The 18,833-nt window shown below is 52.9% G+C and overlaps 2 protein-coding genes and 1 long non-coding RNA gene across 3 annotated transcripts in view; 2 read left to right on the forward strand and 1 right to left on the reverse strand.

The window, feature by feature from the left end:
- LOC144106366 (uncharacterized) overlaps positions 1-3,850 on the forward strand; it is a 6,387-nt gene extending 2,537 nt beyond the window's left edge. Inside the window, exon 2 of the long non-coding RNA XR_013308985.1 lies at positions 3,577-3,850. This is a non-coding gene — a long non-coding RNA (uncharacterized LOC144106366). The remainder of the gene's footprint in view (positions 1-3,576) is intronic.
- Positions 1-18,833, reverse strand: part of AdamTS-A (ADAM metallopeptidase with thrombospondin type 1 motif A) — a 463,942-nt gene that overhangs the window by 198,615 nt on the left and 246,494 nt on the right. The window lies entirely within an intron of this gene.
- LOC144107215 (uncharacterized) lies at positions 3,833-6,035 on the forward strand. Its single transcript, XM_077640222.1, has 3 exons — positions 3,833-3,888; positions 4,223-4,404; positions 5,052-6,035. Exons 1-3 carry the CDS (start codon positions 3,833-3,835, stop codon positions 5,900-5,902), a joined length of 1,089 nt encoding a protein of 362 aa, XP_077496348.1. The 3' UTR covers positions 5,903-6,035.

Raw genomic sequence — 18,833 nt, forward strand, 5'->3', positions numbered from 1 at the left:
GGTGCTGTAATAATAATTGGTTGGTTTTTTGGGGGGAAAGGAAATGGCGTAGTATCTGTCTTATATAACCGTTGGACACCTGAACCGCGCCGTAGGGTAAGGGATAAAGGACGGAGTGAAAGAAGAAAGGAAGAGAGAGGTGCCGTAGTGGAGGGCTCCGGAATAATTTCGAACCACCTGGGATCTTTAACGTCCACTGACATTCGCACAGCACACGGGCGCCTTAGAGCAAGACTGTAAAGAATGCAGTTTATGGGGTTTAACGTCCCGAACCGGCACATGCATTATACGAGGGACGCTGTAAGTGGAGGGCTCCGGATTAATCTAGACCCACCTGGTTTTGCTAGTGCTGCTGACATCGCACAGCACACGGGTACTTTTGTAATTAGCCTCTATCAAAATACGGCCCCTCCGCGGCCAGGTTCGAACCAGTGAGCTTGGTACCAGAGGCCGAACACCAAATCCACTGTGCCACCACGACGGATCCGGCATACAGCATCAAATGTAGTAGCATGTATTTCTTTAAACAGCAGGTAACTTCTCGTTGTTCTTTTCTTAGCGGAGCTCCCATACAGACCCCCCCCCCCCCCCCCTCGTATACCTAGAGGCTATCATGATTGCGCGTACAGCCTTTGTCAAAAGCTTAGAGTCCAAGGAGCTTGCGTCTAGGGTCAGTACGGACGAGACTTTTCACTCTCAAGAGATCTGGAACGCTGGTATTCATAACTAGCCTCACGGCATGGGCACAAAAGCAAGCCATCTGGGCTCTAAACTTTTGACAAAGGGTGTACATGGGTGCGCATCTGATACCCCGGTAAGCTAGGAGCTATAATAAAGAGGTGGACTCTCAGTGAATAAGCTTGTAAATAGCAGCGCTCGCTTTTACACATTAGCGCCTTATAAACACAGCTGCAAGGCCACAGCTGCAAGGCATTAGCATGTGCACAGATTCACCTGAGCAGATGGACCCACAAGAAATAGCGGACACTGGGGAAGCAAACACAGGGATACCGGACACAACAGAACCATCAGTACGTAACCGTATTATTCAATGACCACAGGAATTTGCCTCTCTAAGAACGCATCGAACACGCCTTATCGCCTTATGTGCTGTCGCAATGAACAAATTCGGCATCTCACAAGGTCGCTATGTCGCGCCCAGATAGGCCGACACGTAAGCGGAAGAGAATACGACACGGTAGCCTCCAGTTTGGCGCATCGTTTTTCCACAAGACGCCGCTGTCGTGGGGAAAAGCCAACCCTGACGGCGACCGGTCTACAACATTGCCGGGTGGCCTCATATATTGCGGCGGCAATGGTGCACACAATCGAGAAATAGAGCCTGTTGAGTTAAATAACGGTTAAAAAATAACTTAACACGCTATTGAAATACATTCCAAGTAATTATTTTATTACAGACCCTCACCTTATTGGCGACACGTGGCTTCTTCCCACGTTAGGAAAACAACAAAATGTGGAGGAATTCGATCGTTGCTTCTCGTATGTAAAGCAAACGCGTCGAGTTTCAGCCAAGCTAGCAAGCTCAAAAAAATTAGAAAAACCTTTATAGTGCCGATGGCTAAGCGTGCTGCTTAATCCTGAGCCACCCTACTACGGCATCTCTTACTGCCAACGTGCACTTCGACACCTTCTCGACAACTCCTCCACACCATACCATACAACACCGCCCAGCACCCACAGCTCATCATGCCATAGCATACTGCGGTGACCCAAAGCAGGTCGAATGAAGGAGACGAGACACTCTAATGTGAACGACCGATGTTTTACCGGACGTGATGACGTGATGCAGAGTATCGGACAGAGCACTAGACAGGGATGCAAAGCAAGCAATCCCACGTCCGCACTTAAAAGAAGACGTAGCGCAGTTTGGGGACCCGTTGCTCGCCAAGCCATACCATACCGAGCTAGACCCATACAATACTATAACATACTATACTATATTTCATACACCAAACTATTCTGGATGATAGCGTACAGTCTGCTAGAACGCAAAGTTGCGTGGGCCCCATTTATTTGCTGTAATAATTTCTAAAGAATTTACAACATTATTCTATCCATTTGCAAACTGCAATCTATAAAACGTGCCCCGAAAGGAACTTTTTTTCCCCGTAGCCTTTCGTTCCAAGTCTCGTCCTACATTTCTCTGCTTTAATACCACTTGGTCAAGAGCTTCGATCATCTCCTATCCGTGCCATGCCGTGCTTCGCTTTCCCAATCACGTGGTCTGCCCTGACTCATGTACTGGTTTGTGGCGGGTACGTCACCGTGGATACGCGACGGCGTGCACAAGGAGGTGGAAAAAAAACACAGACAGTACCAGGCGCACTCCTTCCTGTCGCATCGATCTCGGCTTCGCTTAACCTGAGCCAAACCAGTGTCTGTTGCTGCGTTGGGAAACTACACAGCAGTCGCCGAACGATACGCGCGTCATTAATATGGCAAGCGTCGCCCGAAAACCAACAAGCCCTTCAGTTTGCTATGACGGTCTTTGCAGCCGTGCGCTAATGATTCATTCGTTTCGATCGTTTGAAAGTGCTGTGTGGGGACGTAGTTTAGGCTGATGATAACGGACGAGGTGCAAGCTTGGGCAAGTTGGTTCGGTAATATCGGAGTAGCGCAAAGGCGCGGACGTGAAAAAAAAAAGTGCACAGAGAGGGCGCTGGCTTACAACTGATTTCACTGAGGCTTTGCTACTGCTGGTATGCTTCGAAAAACGATTTCGAGCAAAAGCATGCATTAAGCTACAAACATTACGCAGGTGGCAACGGCGTGACGCATGCGCAGTCACTCGTGCGTCGCCGCTGCAACGTGCAGATTTCTTGTCGTTTAATGTGTGCTTTGCTTCGGATTATTTGGCAAGGCATACCCTAGAAGCAATGACAAAGCTTCAACGCGATTAGTTGTAATTCAGAGCTTTGTTTTTTTTTTCACCTCCGCGTCTTTACCATGTTTTGTTACTGATGATGACGATGATGATGAACCCACTGCTGCGGAGAACACAAACCAATGATTCACTAGCACCACCGAAATATGGTTTATGCTTTTATGGGGGTTTACCGTCCCAAAGCGACACAGGCTATGAGAGACGCCGTAGCTCCGGAAATTTCGACCACCTGGGGTTCTTTAACGTGCACTGACATCGCACAGTACACGAGCCTCTAGAATCTCGCCTCCATCGAAATTTGACCGCCGCAACCGGGATCGAACCCGCGTCTTTCGGGTCAACAACCGAGCACCATAACCACTGAGTCACCGCGGCGGCACTACCGAAATAATTCCACCGCAACGAGAACGTAACCAGAAGTAGCTCACAGTAAATGGGGGAGATGAGAATAGGCGGTTTGTTGGGAAATCCTCAAATCGCGGCTGGCGCAGGAGTTGGCCAAACGGGGATCAGGGGGCGGAAGGTAACCCATGTTGATGATAGATGTTGATAATGGCGAAGGCTGTAGTGACGGTGATGATGAAGCTGTCGGATCGAGATAATACAAAGGTTACATCGAGATATAACCCGTGGCTAAGTGTCTCCATTTTTGGTGACGCACGCTGACGCAGCCAGGGCATGGTGCTGCTGGCGCTGTCGCTGGCCTTCCTCTCTTTCCTGGTGGTGAGCATGGTGATGTTCGCCGTACGCGTCAAGAGAGAGATGGCCGAAGCGCAACAGGAGCAGGACGCCCTGGACGAAGCGAACAAGACGAGGAACGGCACCGACTACGCCAACGGGACAACCACCGCCGAACCCGGCACCTGGTGAGCGCGGGAAACATTACGCGAGCCAACCACGCGTTCGTCCCTGTAGAGCCGCTCGGACATGGCCTCCCGAAGCGACACGAAGTTCGAAGCACCGGCACTCGTCTACTGCGGAGTGTCAGACTCTTTCCGCTGGTGTCAGCTATAGGTAGCGTACACGCGAGAGCGCCACGAACTCCGTGGAGTCCAGTGCAACTTCTTCGAAGTTAAACGCCGCGAATTTGCGGCGTCTGAACGGCGGCGAAATTTAGTGTCCGAGAAGTGCCAGGGACACGCACACACCACGGTTCAAGGAACGACCCACGTCTTCCACGAGTGGCAGCTATGCTCACTGCAAATGCCAGAGGCAGGACGACGTATGTCCTTCGGTAGTATCACACGTACACAGCGCATCTCCACCCGTCCCTCTTCCTCTCTATACCCTCGAACGACTCCGCCCGATTCCTTGCAGGCAGAGTGCCTCGACCAAGCCGGAGACGAGTGTGGTGGTGAAGACCAGCCGCGCCAAGCGAAGGCGGGGCAAGCGACTGGATTTCACCCTCCCACATGCAGAGCGTCGCAGGCCCCAGACTCGCGCCAAGGCCAAGCATTCCGGAGGAAACCAGGGGTCACAATCGTCAACCCGGAAGAGCGGTATGTTTCCTTCCCAACTAAACTAACAGGTGTTTCGCCCTCCGATAGAGACGCCAGCTAGGCTGGAGAATACTTAAACGAACTGAACAACCCGGTGGGGCCTCCATCGGTACCGGGACTCGAATCTGGTACCTTCCATACGGAGCAGTACCCCTCACTAAGCCGTCGTCTCTCCTGTTCTCCCTGGCCCTTACCTGCATCTTATCGCCATCGCGTCCACAGGAGTGAACAAAGCACCTGCTGGCAGGTAGAAGTAGTAGTAGTGGTGGTTTATTATGATAATAATAAAAAGGAACGAAAAGATTTTTGCTAGCCCCGGCATCTGCCATCGATACTGAAGCACCTGAGCTGGGGCAGCGGAAATAAAGGATAGCAGGCAGAATGGAGAAATGAAATGAAATAGGTGAGGGGACAGAAAGAGATGATAGGGGGGATATGGCAGGTTCAGCCCCTTTAATCATAGCAACATGATGCGTTTATTGAAATTGTCATTATTTCTAGGCACAAAAAAAAAAGCCGTTTCCCCACATCGGGGTGCGCTGGATATAGACCAGCACTGGATAAATTCGGCATAGGCACAGCCAAGTAAAAACACAAATGTGCCTACGGCTGTAGCGAAGTTTTTTCTCTGTCCTGTTCTCCACTAGTGCGAAAGCCACCAGAGCACGATGCAGCGCCCGCACGACGGCCACACCCGAAGACCAATTTCAAGGACCACACAACGACAACAGCGGGGAGGACGACGACACCGTCCGCCCCTACAAGTACGGCAACGGAGTCTACGAAGACCGCCACGCGCACTACAACAACCACCGCGCGTTCTACGACACCTGCCACAAGTGCCACGGCAACTGCGACGGTCGCAGTTGCAAATACGACGAGTGCCGCGACAGCGACGGCAAACACAACCAAAGCACCGTCGACGGAGTCCTCGACCACGACATCACCGACAACGAGGCAGACCGGGGAGGCGACATCTACGTCGGCGACGTCGAAGGATGGCGAGGTCATCGCGACGAGCTCGGCGACCGGTAAGACTTCGGCAGAGGCGACGCCCGCCACAGGAGACAGCGCAGGTTCCTCAGAGGCCGAGGCGTCGTCCAAGACGTGGACGCGGGCCATCATAAAGGCGCTGAGCGTGAAGGCAAGGGGCCCGGCGTCGACGAAGGCCGCGACGCAGAGTCCGCTGCCGCTGACGAAGAAGATCATCACGGCAAAGGGCGTCGTCCGAGGAGTGGAAGCGGTGGCGCCGATGGCCCGGCGAACAGCGGCGCCTTCCAAACAGGCGACGTCGCTCCCTGGTGCGGGAACGGAGAGGCGGGCTTCTTCGTCACCGCAGGATCAACCGGCCGCGCCGAAACTGGGCGCGACGTCGTCGACTGGGAAGGCGACAACAAAGGGTGCCGCGCCGACGGCAGTCCCGGGAAGCAGTCCCGCCGTCCCTACTCGGCGGGAAGCCGCGTCTACTTCCCCTGGTGCGGCACGACATGCGGCATGAAACAGCGCCCGCTAATTGACGAGCAGTCGGCGCCGTCACTCACTCCGTTGAGGCTCGTCGGCACATTCCAGCGCTTTTAAAACAATTAGGGTTCGTTAACTGGCGCTATAGCGTTGATGGCTGCAATAAAGTGTACTGAGTAACATAGGGCGTCACGCAGGTCTCTCAATACTTCATAGGAGGCTTGTGTGAAAAGGAAGCTTGCGTCGCTTCGGAAGACCCTTAAGAGATTCGCTCCAGTAGCCAGTTTACGGAGTTAACTATGTCACCCGCCGCGGTGGCTTAGTGGTTAGGGCGCTCGTCTACTGATCCGGCTTGTACCCGGGTTCGAACCCGACCGTGGCGGCTGCGTTTTTACGGAGGAAAAACTCTAAGGCGCCCGTGTGCTGTGCGATGTCAGTGCACGTACAGATCCCCAGGTGGTCGAAATTATTCCGGAGCCCTCCACCACGGCACCTCTTTCTTCCTTTCTTCTTTCACTCCCTCATTTATCCCTTCCCTTACGGCGCGGTTCAGGTGTCCAACGATATATGAGACAGATGCTGCGCCATTTCCTTTCCCCCAAAAAACCAATTATAATTATATAGTTAACTATGACGATGGAAAGCTGGCGGCCCCAAACAAAACGAGCCCGCTAACTGCGCCGTGGCAGGGAATCACGGCGCACCGTGAGAGAGGTTAAATCCTCGCGAGCCGTCCGTCCATTTTCTCCGCGGTTCCGCAGCGGAGACTCCGACGTCCACCTAGGCCGTCTCCGGTGATAGCCGCTCCATCTTGCGCGGCGCTGCGCCGCTTTAATCCGCGACGGATGAGCGGTCATCTCCGGCGCGCGCGTCGAGCCCAATCCTTTATCCGGCGCTCTTTACGTCGCCATTTGCGAGGGCGACTCGGGGCAAGCACGCAGAAAACGGATACGAGCGTTCAAGTGCGCGGCGAAGAGGTAGCGTACAGGCGATCAACCCCCCCTCCTTCGGCCGGGGCCAACAGCCGGCGAGAGTCCCGGCGCGAAGACCGAGTGGCGCTGTTCGGGCGCCTGGCGTGCGTGGCGGCGCGTAGCGGCAGAGAGAGAGAGAGAGAGCAGGCCTACTTACAAATCGTTGCGCGGTACAGCGCGCGACTGCAGCGCCACCTGCGACAGAGACAAGGCCATGCACAACTGCCGGTTCATCTTCGTCTTGTTTTTCTGTGTTTCTTTTTGCAGCCGCCCATTTATCGTTTCTGCTTCTCGCTTCAGCATTCGGTTCAACACCTTCTCGGTCATTCCATTCGTCCATTAAACGTGACCAGCGCCAATATACGCAGCCTGGAAGGTCACGTGCTGCACCGGGCATGGTTTGTATAATACTACGCGACAGCAAGGGGGCACAGGAGAGAACGTTATCGATGGCTGCACACACCGAAGGCCGGGGAGTCCCGGCGCCTAAGTCTGTTCGGTTCGCTGGGAACGAACTTCGAAGTAGCGGGCTATATCAGCACGCGAACGCTGGGCGAGGAGTTCCGAGAGCTCGCCACTACGAATGTTCGGTGTCGCTTGTTCGCGTTCCTGAAGCGCGAAGAAAGCATTCGCCTGGACCGGTTATTTATTTATCTATTTATTTCAGATACCATAAGCGCCCTTGCGGGCACTCCATAAGAGGAATTGATCAAACAAAAACACTAGATTCATAAACAACGTTCGAAAAATAGGAGTAAGGAGATAAACAATCCAGGGATAATACAGCGCATGTCAAAAGCGCAGACTGAATTATAATCTGGTTGCACTTCGAACTTTTATACCTGAGAAAATTAACTTCGGCCGCGGATAAATCACAGGAACAGAGACCGGTAGCCCTACACACAAAGCATACCGGAGCAATCTAGTGCTCGGACGCCACTTTAATTCGTCGGTGCGCTAATTTTCGCCAGCGCTCCAGTGGAACCGGGTCATATCCACAACCACTCTTTTTCCTGGCCTTCAAGCCATGCCTCAGTTTCGCAAATGAACATACTGTCATGAAGTTTTTTGACACGCGGCACCGACTCAAGCTTGTGTAGCAGCATGAAAAGGGTTCAGCTTAGGTTGAGGACAACGCAGCGAGCTATGAAAACGGAAATGATAGGTGTAACAAAGTGGGCGAGGGAACAAACGCGAGTTAGCGACATCCTAGTCGAAATCAAGAGGAAAAAATGGGCTTGGGCAAGGCATGTAATGCGAAGGCAACATAACCGCTGGAGTGGATTCTAAGAGAAGGCAAGCGTAGCAGAGGGCGGCAGAAAGTTATGTGGGCTGATGAGGTTATGAAGTTCGCGGGGATATGGTGGCCGCAGCTGGCACAGGACAGGGTTAAGTGGAGAGACATGGAGAGAGAGGCCTTTGCCCTGCGGTTGGCGCCATCAGGCTAAGGATGATGATGACGAGCACCAGAAGGGGATTTCTGTGTGCCTTTGAAGGATACAAGCATTAAACCAAGTACGCACATTGCGGTACTACCACTCCGTAGGCGCAGCAAGCACGACTCCTCGCGCCACGTATCTATCGCAAGTGCAACAATGCAGCGCGTCGTGTGACAAAAGCGCGCGACCGCAGACACGAATGCAGCTTCGGCGGCTTGCCTGTACGAAGAAGCTTCTCACCGGCACAAAAGGGGGCCGCAACCGTGGCAGAACTGGTCTCTGAACAAGGATGACAGACAACACAGCCAGGTGGGGCTGGGCTATTGAAACCCGACTCCGAAACAAAGGAGGCTCCGTGTCAGGCGAGAAGGATGTGCGAGCCCAACCGGAGGCGACGCGAGCCGTTTCGCACATTCGAACCGCGAACTTACTGCACGAGCCAAAGCGTTGAACTCGCTTCGAAGTGCCATCTTTGAGAGTGTTTCGGCCTGGCACCGGCCTTTGCGTTTGAACGAGCATGCTTCAGTGCTCTCTGAGGCATCAGAGCTAAGTGAAAAATTACTTCGCCTGAACAAGTGTAACAGGTGGCCTGGAAACTTTAGAAAAGCACTGAGACTAATATAAGAGGATAAGAGATAAAGCTAACCTACTTTAGCCTTTTCTACCTCCTTCGAGGCAAAAACTGAGCCGCAGTTGTACCGTCGCATGCCGCCACCGTACAACACCCCCTCCCCATTTTCATTTAGAAAGCTCTAGAGCAACCTCAGACTTCAGTCAACCAAACCACAAGGCTGGCTTTCGAGAAGGCTACTCGACCATAGTTCATACAGTGTATTTCCAGAAGACAGCCTAGATGTCTAACGTCATTTGACCCCGCTACGCGTATGACTAAGATGTCTAAATTTGACGATCATCACTCGACAAATGACTTGTTAAAGCTAACGCCAACATCGCAGAAACGAATGGAAAAAGAGCAAGATCGAAGCGTGAGACGAAAATGGGTCGTGTTGAGCGTGAAGCAAAAGTGTATTGTTTTTCACACATCCCTCTGTGAAGGCCGGCACACAAGAGTTTCGGCAAAGCGACCGCACGCAGCAGGACGGTATCATCCAATCACAAACAGTGCGCACACCCAGCGACATCTCCCGACAGAAGTGGTTATCGCTGCAAACCACCGCCCCGGAAACATCTTCGTACCACACGGGCACCGTCGCAGGAACGCCCTGGAACGCACTGGAACGCCTGCCTGTTTCGATCTCGGCGCTTCCGAAGAAAGCCGCCAGCACGAAAGAGCTCGGCGGAGCGGCCCGCGCTGTCGGATTCGACCGGCCGCAGAGCACGGGATTAACCTTTGACCCGGCGCCGTTCGGAGGCGCTAATCTGGAACGCGAATCGACAGTGTCCTCTGACCCGCGTTGCCCAAGAGGTCGAACGCAAGAGGCGAGCCTTGGAGGGAGAGACGGGGCGTGTCCCGAACCGTCGCGGTGACGAGGCGCTATATAAGCGAGCGGATTGCTGCTCGACTGGTGCAGGTCGTTCGGAAGCGAGCTTAAACCTCTCATCTCTCGCACACAAAAAAAAAATGAGAAAAAAACCAAAGGAAGTGAGGAGATTGTGTACGCCATCGAAAAGCCGAGCCGCATAGCCGTGCAAGGCAGCATTCCTTTTCTTAAGGGCGGCACAAAGACTAAGGCTGTGTTCTATAGGCTTAAGTTCCCTCCCTCGGAAAAAAATATGAGCCTGGCGTCTGATCCTATCTTCGGTGAAGTTTCCGCCGTCCAATGCTTACCCGCAGGTTACAACATCACAGAACGCAAGAAGAAAGGTGCGAACGTCTGAACCGGGGTGCTCAGTCATCTCACCTTTAATATTTTTTTTCGACAAGACCAATCTGGCTCGGCTAAGTTTTGGAAGATGGGAAGGCTCTGCATTTCGGTTTAAAAAGAAGCGTTTCTGAAACTGTCCCGCAGAACAGGTTTCGGAATGTTTTAAATTCGAGAGAAGAAAAAAAAAAAGAACGATTACACGACAGCTCTCCAGGCGAACGCGCAGTTCCGGCGGTGCCTTTTCACGTGTGGTGTACGTGGGAACTTCTTGTTCCCAGGCTGGAGTACGTGTAAATGTTTTTTCTATGGGTCATGTGTCAATCAACTAACGGCACGGTCTCATCTCCAACACCGACAAGACCGATGAGGCTAGAAGTCCGTTTGAATTTTCGCTTTGTCTCTAAATTTCTGCTGAGAGAAACGTTTCGCAACCCTCCTCCTTCTCCCCCATCTTTCTTCGCACCACGACTCCTTGTTCCTGTCTAGGATTTGTATTTTGCCCTTACAGAAATGGTCTATAGACAGTCTGTAGACTTCTTATAGAGTCTATTGCCTGTCTAACGATATTTCTTTTTGTCTATTCATAGTCTGTAGACTGTCTGTAGACAAAGGTCTGCTAAAAGTTTATGGCCATAAATCCATAGACTGTCTGTAGGATTTGTATTGCCTATAGACTGTTGTCTAGGATTTGCCTATAGAGAGCCTATATATTTTATAGACAGAAGTCTACAGACAGTCTATAGACTGTCAAAGGAAATTTTCGTAAGGGTATGGAGCAGTGGGCGCGTTTGGACCGAGGCGAAATGCAAGGCACGCCCGTGTGCTGTGCAATCTCTGTGCACATTGGAAAAATTCCGGGTGGTCGAAATTTTTGCAAAGCCTCTCCCTCCCCTTCTTTCACTCCCTTCTTCATCTTTTTTTCACGGAGCGGTTGAGGTGTCCGCCGAGGGTGACAGTTCCTGCTCATTTCCCTTAATCGAATTCTCGAAACCAACTATTTTTAAGTTGCTTCACCTCGACTGCTTGCCCTTATTCACGGCGCTGTGTCGCTCTCGAGTCGGTCGGCTACCTTCATGGTTCGGTCACCTGTGCGCTTATCTCGCAGGTCGCCGCACTATAGTAGAGCGTCGGCGTACTATCGACGTACACAGTAGAGCGTCGGCGTACCATAGCAGAGCATCGGCGCACCATTGCAGAACGTCGGCGTACCATAGTAGAGCGTCGGCGTACGCAGTAGAGCGTCGGCGTACCATAGCAGATCATCGGCGCACCATTGCAGAACGTCGGCGTACCATAGTAAAGCGTCGGCGTACCATAGTAGAGCGTCGACGTACTATCGGCGTAAGTAGTAGAGCGTCGGCGTACCATAGCAGATCATCGGCGCACCATTGCAGAACGTCGGCGTACCATAGTAAAGCGTCGGCGTACCATAGTAGAGCGTCGACGTACTATCGGCGTAAGTAGTAGAGCGTCGGCGTACCATAGCAGATCATCGGCGCACCATTGCAGAACGTCGGCGTACCATAGTAAAGCGTCGGCGTACCATAGTAGAGCGTCGACGTACTATCGGCGTAAGTAGTAGAGCGTCGGCGTACCATAGCAGATCATCGGCGCACCATTGCAGAACGTCGGCGTACCATAGTAAAGCGTCGGCGTACCATAGTAGAGCGTCGACGTACTATCGGCGTAAGTAGTAGAGCGTCCGCGTACCATAGCAGAGCATCGGCGCACCATTGCAGAACGTCGGCGTACCATAGTAAAGCGTCGCCGTACCATAGTAGAGTGTCGGCGTACTCTCGGCATACGTAGTAGAGCGTCGGCGTACCATAGTACAGTGTCGGCGTACCATAGCAGAGCATCGGCGCACCATAGTAAAGCATCAGCGCACCACGGAAGAGCGCGCCGTGAAACCACGCTAAAGCGAACTTTGAAAAGTGCTCGGCCGTGAGCTGGGAGGGTACCGCATCGATTTGGACTCCTTAAAGTTCTTCCACGTCCACACACATTCACACAAATGCAGGTGCCTTCGCACAGCCATATGGGCGCACAGCCAGGTATCGACCCCGCGACCCTCAGCGCACTCGGCAGCAGAACTCCGCACGGCCGCACCGCTCTGCAAGCTTCGTTCATCGTTCCGTGCGATCTAACGGGCTTAATTTTATGCACCGCGACGGACGCGATAAGCGCTAAACCAATATGCACGCGCACGCTTGAGGGGCGAGCGGAACTGCCCGCAACAGGTGATATCAACAGCTATCTCTCGTTCGCTCGGCGCCGGAGAAAACGAAGCCCTTTCTCACCGCCTTGTCAGGGGTGGGTCACGCGGATCCCTGAAAGCTGGCGGGCGGGGCGGGTCTCGGTGCGATCATCAATCGCTCCCTCAAACACGAGCGCGCACGGTGAGGGAGATAATGGTCATCGCACGGGCGCAGAGCGGCGTCGATAACGGGCGAGCTCTTCGTGAGGTGACCACGCCCAGCGGGGGCGGAAACAAGACGAACACCTGCGGCTGCTGCCGTGGCCCGAGCATTTTACGCGGATGTTATATGCGTTGACACGCTGTTCTCAGACCTCTTTCTCTCTATACACGCCTCTTAGGAAGGCACTCATTGCTCGACAGCGCTCTAAGCGGATTCGCAAGTAGACGTAACCTCTGTAAGGCTGGATATATAGTGGGTGTTAAGCAGGGCGGAAATATCGCACCACTCCGGACACGCTGTGGTGTACATCTCCGAGTGCAGGCGTACTATCTCCAGCCGATTATCATCACGCCAAAAGATGGTCGTGATACGGTGATGGTTTGGTTTCTTTTATGGGAGGTTTAACGTCCCAAAGCGACTCAGGCCATGAGAGACGCCGTAGTGAAGGGCACCGGAGATTTCGACCACCTGGGGTTCTTTAACGTGCACTGACATCGCCGTGATACGGTGATATAGAGACACATAAACGATGCTGTTACTGCCAACATTAAAAAAAGTCGATGAAAAGCATTTTCAGTGTGCTTTGATGCTGATTCGGTATAGAGCAATGGCTTTAATAACTGCTCACTAACTGAATCGAAGACAGTTAAGATGATCCACAAACGAAAAAAAAAATGACGGAAACGTATAGATCTGAGTGCGAAATTAGTGCGACAACACACACGGCTTTTTTTTTTTTCCCGAACGAAAAAGCTCTAACGCTGACGCGTTAACATTTCCCCCGACCTCATCTCAGAGCTGCATACCGGACTCACTGATGCTCGCTACCGCACTGTCAATCGCTTGAGATGCACTCCATTTTCCAACCCCCCGATCGAGTCCAATTCATCTTCATTTCCGCTACGATGCTATTACGTTGAGTTTCTTCCGAGACTGTACAAGTGCAGAAGGCGCACGCATTCATAAATCTCGACGCTGCACCTCAAGCGCGACCTCGCGTAAGTGTACGTGCAAAAAAAAAAAGCCTCTTGGAAACAAGAACCGAGCGGTGCCGCATTTCGGACGTTCCACTGCGAGCTAAAATATCGCCCACACGGACCAACGCCCTAAAGACTGCATCCGGACTCGCGCAGGCCATCGCAGGCCGCGCGCAGCAAATAACCGCGCCTCTATACAAATTTCGCCGTAAACCGACCGAGACAAAGGACCGGTTCCCGGAGTGCAATCCACTAAAGTGCACACACTAGCGTTTATCTCTCTGAAAGCCCACTCCTGCTTCAGACAAAGCGAACTGACTCAACCGCGAGCGCAAACAATTGTGCACAGTTTCAAGAAAGAGATACAAATCTCCCGAGAAGCGGAAGTCCTGCAGAGCTAAAAAGGAAACGCGATTACACCCAATGAAGAAACGGAGACTGTACTTACAATAGAGTGTATGTACCCAAAACGTTAGATCAAGAAAAAACAGTATAAACCAAATAAACAGATAGCAACGACACTCGGCGAAACCACTTCCGCCGCAGTTAAAACGAGGTCCTCCCACCACGCCTCCCAACCGAAGCTATCGGCGGAAACAATGCCAAAAGCGCCCTAAACGACCAGAAAATGAAGGCAGTACACTTCGCCCTAGTGGAGAGAGCCGTTTTGCCAGACACAACAAAGCGGGACTCTGCGGGGGACGCGCGAGCCGATGGCCTTGCGTACAGTCGCTGACGCAAGAGAGAGATGAAAGGGTCATCGAAAGAGAGAGAGTAGCCGCGGTTACAACCGATCCAAACAAAGTTTCCAGGGCAGTTAGGCAACCCGGCGAAAAGCCTCGACCCCCTCGTGGCCAGCTTTATTTGCTTTCCGCACTAGTTTTCCTCTTACGTATTCCTCCTCATTAGAAGCTCCGCCGACTCGCGCGTAGCGAGGCCAGAAAAAGATCAAAGGGAGTTGCACGCAAGCCCTGGGAAACTTCTTTTTGCATGCGATGTTGTTTTTTTTTTCCTCTTGAGTTCGGCGCGTGCCCTCTTAGCAAAGTTAGCGCGGCAAGCGAAAGGCCAGCTGCTTCTTCGCCCCCGCCTCGAGCCGCCTGACAACCAGGTCAAACAGCGGCCGCTACAGTATACCAAGTAAACAGACGCCTCAGAAAACGCCGTCTGCAAAGGCAGACGATTTGGCAGGCGGAGCGGCGAAGGCCACGGAGTGAAGGGGCTGGCAGCAAACGGTATTATAACCGACGTTGCTCTCGTTCGTCAGCAATACCCCCCCCTCAAGACCTCGCGCTCCTCTTAAAAGAGTGCAAGCAAGGGCAGTGTCGGACCGCACGGCATAAACACCGCGTTTTCCCTGCCACCCCCCCCCTCCCTCTTCTATGCGGTTCGACTTCGGTGCTATAAACCGCTCAGGCGAGAAGCGGCCTCAGCGAACGACAGAAGTAAAAAATACGGACTTCAACAGAGGGCGCTGAAGAGGTACTTCTCTAACCTTCTTTTTCATCTTTGACCTCTTGACTTCCCTCTAACGCTAACTCGCGCTCACTCGCTGGGGAGCCGTAGCATGCAGAAGTCAAGAGGCGCGCTTTTCGGTTCGCACTGGGCCGTCATCTTCTTTCCTCGTCGACAGTGAGAAGAATGCAATGAAAAAAAAAAAACGCCGCGAGGGTGTTGGCGCTCGCTACACCGGAGGCGTAACTGGCGTCAAAGTAGAGCGATCGGGCGCTACTTATAACGCCCCTTCGCCTCGCCGTCGCTGCTCCTGCTGCGGTGAGCGAGAATAAACAAGGACCATGCAGGTCGCCGTTTGTCAGACCCGCTTTATCGTTTTCCCAAAGAAGGCCAGACCTCGGCTCCAGAGGTGAATAGCTTCGTGCGAGAAAGAGTACGGAGCAAAACAAAAAAAAATGGCGTTTAACGTCAAGCTTGGTCACCGTCGACGTCGTCTGAACTGGCGGGGCGAGGCCGCCGTGTCGTCTGCACCAAAAGCGCGGTCGTCGTCTGCTTCGCGGGTGCGTCGTCTGCTATCTCCGCTGCCCTCCGAGAACCCTTGCCGCATAACCGCGCCCGCGTAGTTATGTACATAGCGGCCCACTGCAGAACTGCGCTATTAGTGGCGCCATCTCCTGCCGCGAACCTGTTTCCTGGAGTCATTTTCGCCCCTGCACTGTTTATACGGGCCGACGCGGATGCGCGCCCCGTTTACTTTGCGGGCTCGTCCCGGCTTTAAAGATGACTACGGCTTCGGCCTGACGCCCGAAAGGGAGCACCGTTAGCCGCTGCGGGTCAGACAAAAACAAGGGCGCGGCCAGCGCCTGCCGAAACTATCAGCGCAGTAATCGGATTGCTTTAAACCGAGCCGCGCCCTCAGCGCGAACTTGCGGGTCCGGCGGAGGTGTGATATAGTATAACAGAAGTACTTGCCGGTTAATAATGCCCACGCTTTGCGCGTTAATAATTTTTACCCCTTCGCGCCCGGGCCCCCAGACGACGACCTTCCTGGGCGTTCCCGGTAGGGGCGCTGCAACAGCGTGGCGTTCTTATTACGCGCACCGAACGGCGGGAGCAAATTAGGTGGCCCGGATGATGGGTTCCCTTTAGCACCGCGGTAGGTCAAGCGCGTGAATTTATGGCCCCAAGATTGCTCAAAGGCACAGACTGGTCCGCGCCGCGCGGCAGCGAGTTCCGAGAGACGCCTGGACTGCGCGCGTGCGACCTGGAAGGACACGCAGGTGTGGTGCTTATTTGGCCGTGAACGCCTCTTTTATGTACTACCTTAAATAATACAATGCTGGGTTTAGCGGCGCATAAGAACCCAAGGCTATCATGAGCCAAGTTCAAGGTACACAGAAAAATTGTTTCCCTTCAATACTCGTGAATGTCTTTGTGGATGTGATGGTCCTTGAGGTGAAGGAGTGGATTCCGAAGGGAGGTACGCAAACGTAGCGGTGGGCGGCTAAAGGTAAGGTGAATAGACGTCATTAGAAACTTCGCGGGCACAGTGACGTTGTATCTGGAGCAAGACAAGACTAATTAGAGGTCAACCGGAGAGTCGTTTCTCCTGCAAGTCCTGGACACAGTAGTCTCATGGTTGTCTGAATGTGCGTCACTCTCAGATGTTGATGCCTTGCTCATGTTCTTTCTTGAGTGGTATGGCGCATACCCACGAAAGCGGATTGGCCAGGATTCAGTGAGAAGGGCAAATAGATGAGGTCAACAACCAGGCAGGCCTCTCCTGTTTCATTAAAATCTCTCTCCTCATCCTGCTCCAATAGATGAGGAAAAACTGGTTACAACCTAATGAACATCCTTTTCTTCGGGTTGGGCAGCTGAAGTGACATGATATATTGAAACTATACTTTAAAAAAAGCATAGCCAGCTAATTGAAGGTCCGGGTGGCGACAGTACCGTCACGCAAAGCCGTCTTCACTTTTCGCACACCGGTATATAAGAGTACAAGGGCCGACCTTGAAGACGAACACTTTGTCGCAAGCTCTCAAAGCGAGGCAGCAGACGGGCGATGGTGGGTGTCGCACCGATGTGTCCCAACCAGTAGCAAGCTGCTAACAGCTGTTTACATTATACCTGGTCTGGGTCGCAAAGGCCGAAGCAGTGACCAGGAAAGAATAAATAAAGAAGGAGGCAACTTGACAGCCAAGAACAGCGCCTCCGAAACCGGAAACAGCAGCAGGCAGGCAGGCAGGCCTCGAGAGCGGCTCGCATCACGATGAGGCCGTCGCATGCAGTAGGCCCGACATGAGCCTCGCACGTGGTCGCGGTGAAACTAAGGAGCTTGACTTACGGGTGTTTCAAGGAAGCCGCCCGCCTGAATGTCGCGCCTACATATATACAGGGGCCCCCGGAAGCTGGAGGAGTTTATGGTTTCGGTGACGCCTTTTCAAAGGCAATCTGTTTCGCGTTAGCAGCTAGGCCTACGGGCGAAGGCTAACGAACGGGTGGCGATTGTCGCTGCAGGTCCTTGAGTCGACCTGTACCACGCCCCGTTGGAGACTGTCGCGAGTCAAAATAAACGACACCGACGTGTCCGTGCAGCTTCGGAGACGAGTTATGCATTACGCCTCGGTGTTCTTGACGGAACCGTCTGGCGGGCATTTAACGCTGGGCGTATATGAACAGCGGGCGTTAAGGCGCGGGGATGACTGAATACCCAGGGTCATTAGAGCCATATATCATGAAGCAAACCAACCCGTGATGGAGCTACGTAGCATTCGAGGCCCTGCTGAGGCTGCAACCTCCAAGCTGCCCGTACGGTTTGAAGCATTCATTTCTGCACGCACCGTTCGGAGGCCATTCAACAGCGAAGCAACCGTTCCTTTGCAATGCGGACCAATGAGGCGCAGGCGCCCTCCACTGTAGAACTCCACGCCTGGATATATTGACACCGGGCTCAAGGTCATGCACCGAACCCAAGGTCATCCACCGAACTCGTTAGGATACTTGGTTCACTATACAGTCCCGACAGGGTGCTGCACGCAGACAAGCGAAAGCAAGGAAGAATCCATAGGACAAGAGCGCCACTAACGACCGTTTTCATAACTGATTCTCAGTAACAATTCTGAAATAAAAATAAAGATTCACGGCGGCACCTAATTACCCTACCGCCGTGGTGGCTCAGTGGTTACGGTGCTCGGCTGTTGACCCGAAAAACGCGGGTTCGATCTCGGCCGCGGCGGTCGAATTTCGATGGAGGCGAAATTCTAGTGGCCCGTGTACTGTGCGAAGTCAGTGCGCGTTAAAGAACCCCAGGTGGTAGAAATTTCCGGATCCCTTCACTACGGCGTCCCTCATAACCTGAGTCGCTTTGGGACGTTATACCCCCCTGAACCATAAACCAAACTAAACCTAGTTACCTTATGTTTTGGTAGACAGCATTATATGCTGTTGATGCCTTTGCCAGAAGTGACATCACTTTTTTTCCTGACAATGCGAATTATCCGGTCTGGTGAGGTCAGTTTCCTTCAGCCAACGGACGAATTTTATGATTGACGACACAATTGTTTTTGACGACGAGGCTTTTGGTGCTGTCGCGTTAATAAAAACGAAACCCGCAGAAGTCCTTATGACAGGGAATCCTTTTATTCACAACTGCCTCCAATGTAAGAAGCGAAGCGCGTCGGGCGCTGTCTTTGTTGTCAGCCAGGGAAGATCACCTTAAAATAGAAACGCGTTTCTGCGCGTGGTTTTTCTTTTTCTTTTTTTTTGGGGGGGGGCATATCTATAGCGGCTCGAACACCTCACACACCACGTACGGCAACTTGTCACGGCGGGAACCCGGACGCGTTCAGTGCACTCGACCTCCCGATGACTCCGCCGC

This window comes from Amblyomma americanum, chromosome 10, assembly GCF_052857255.1.
Source record: "Amblyomma americanum isolate KBUSLIRL-KWMA chromosome 10, ASM5285725v1, whole genome shotgun sequence".
Taxonomy (NCBI): domain Eukaryota; kingdom Metazoa; phylum Arthropoda; class Arachnida; order Ixodida; family Ixodidae; genus Amblyomma; species Amblyomma americanum.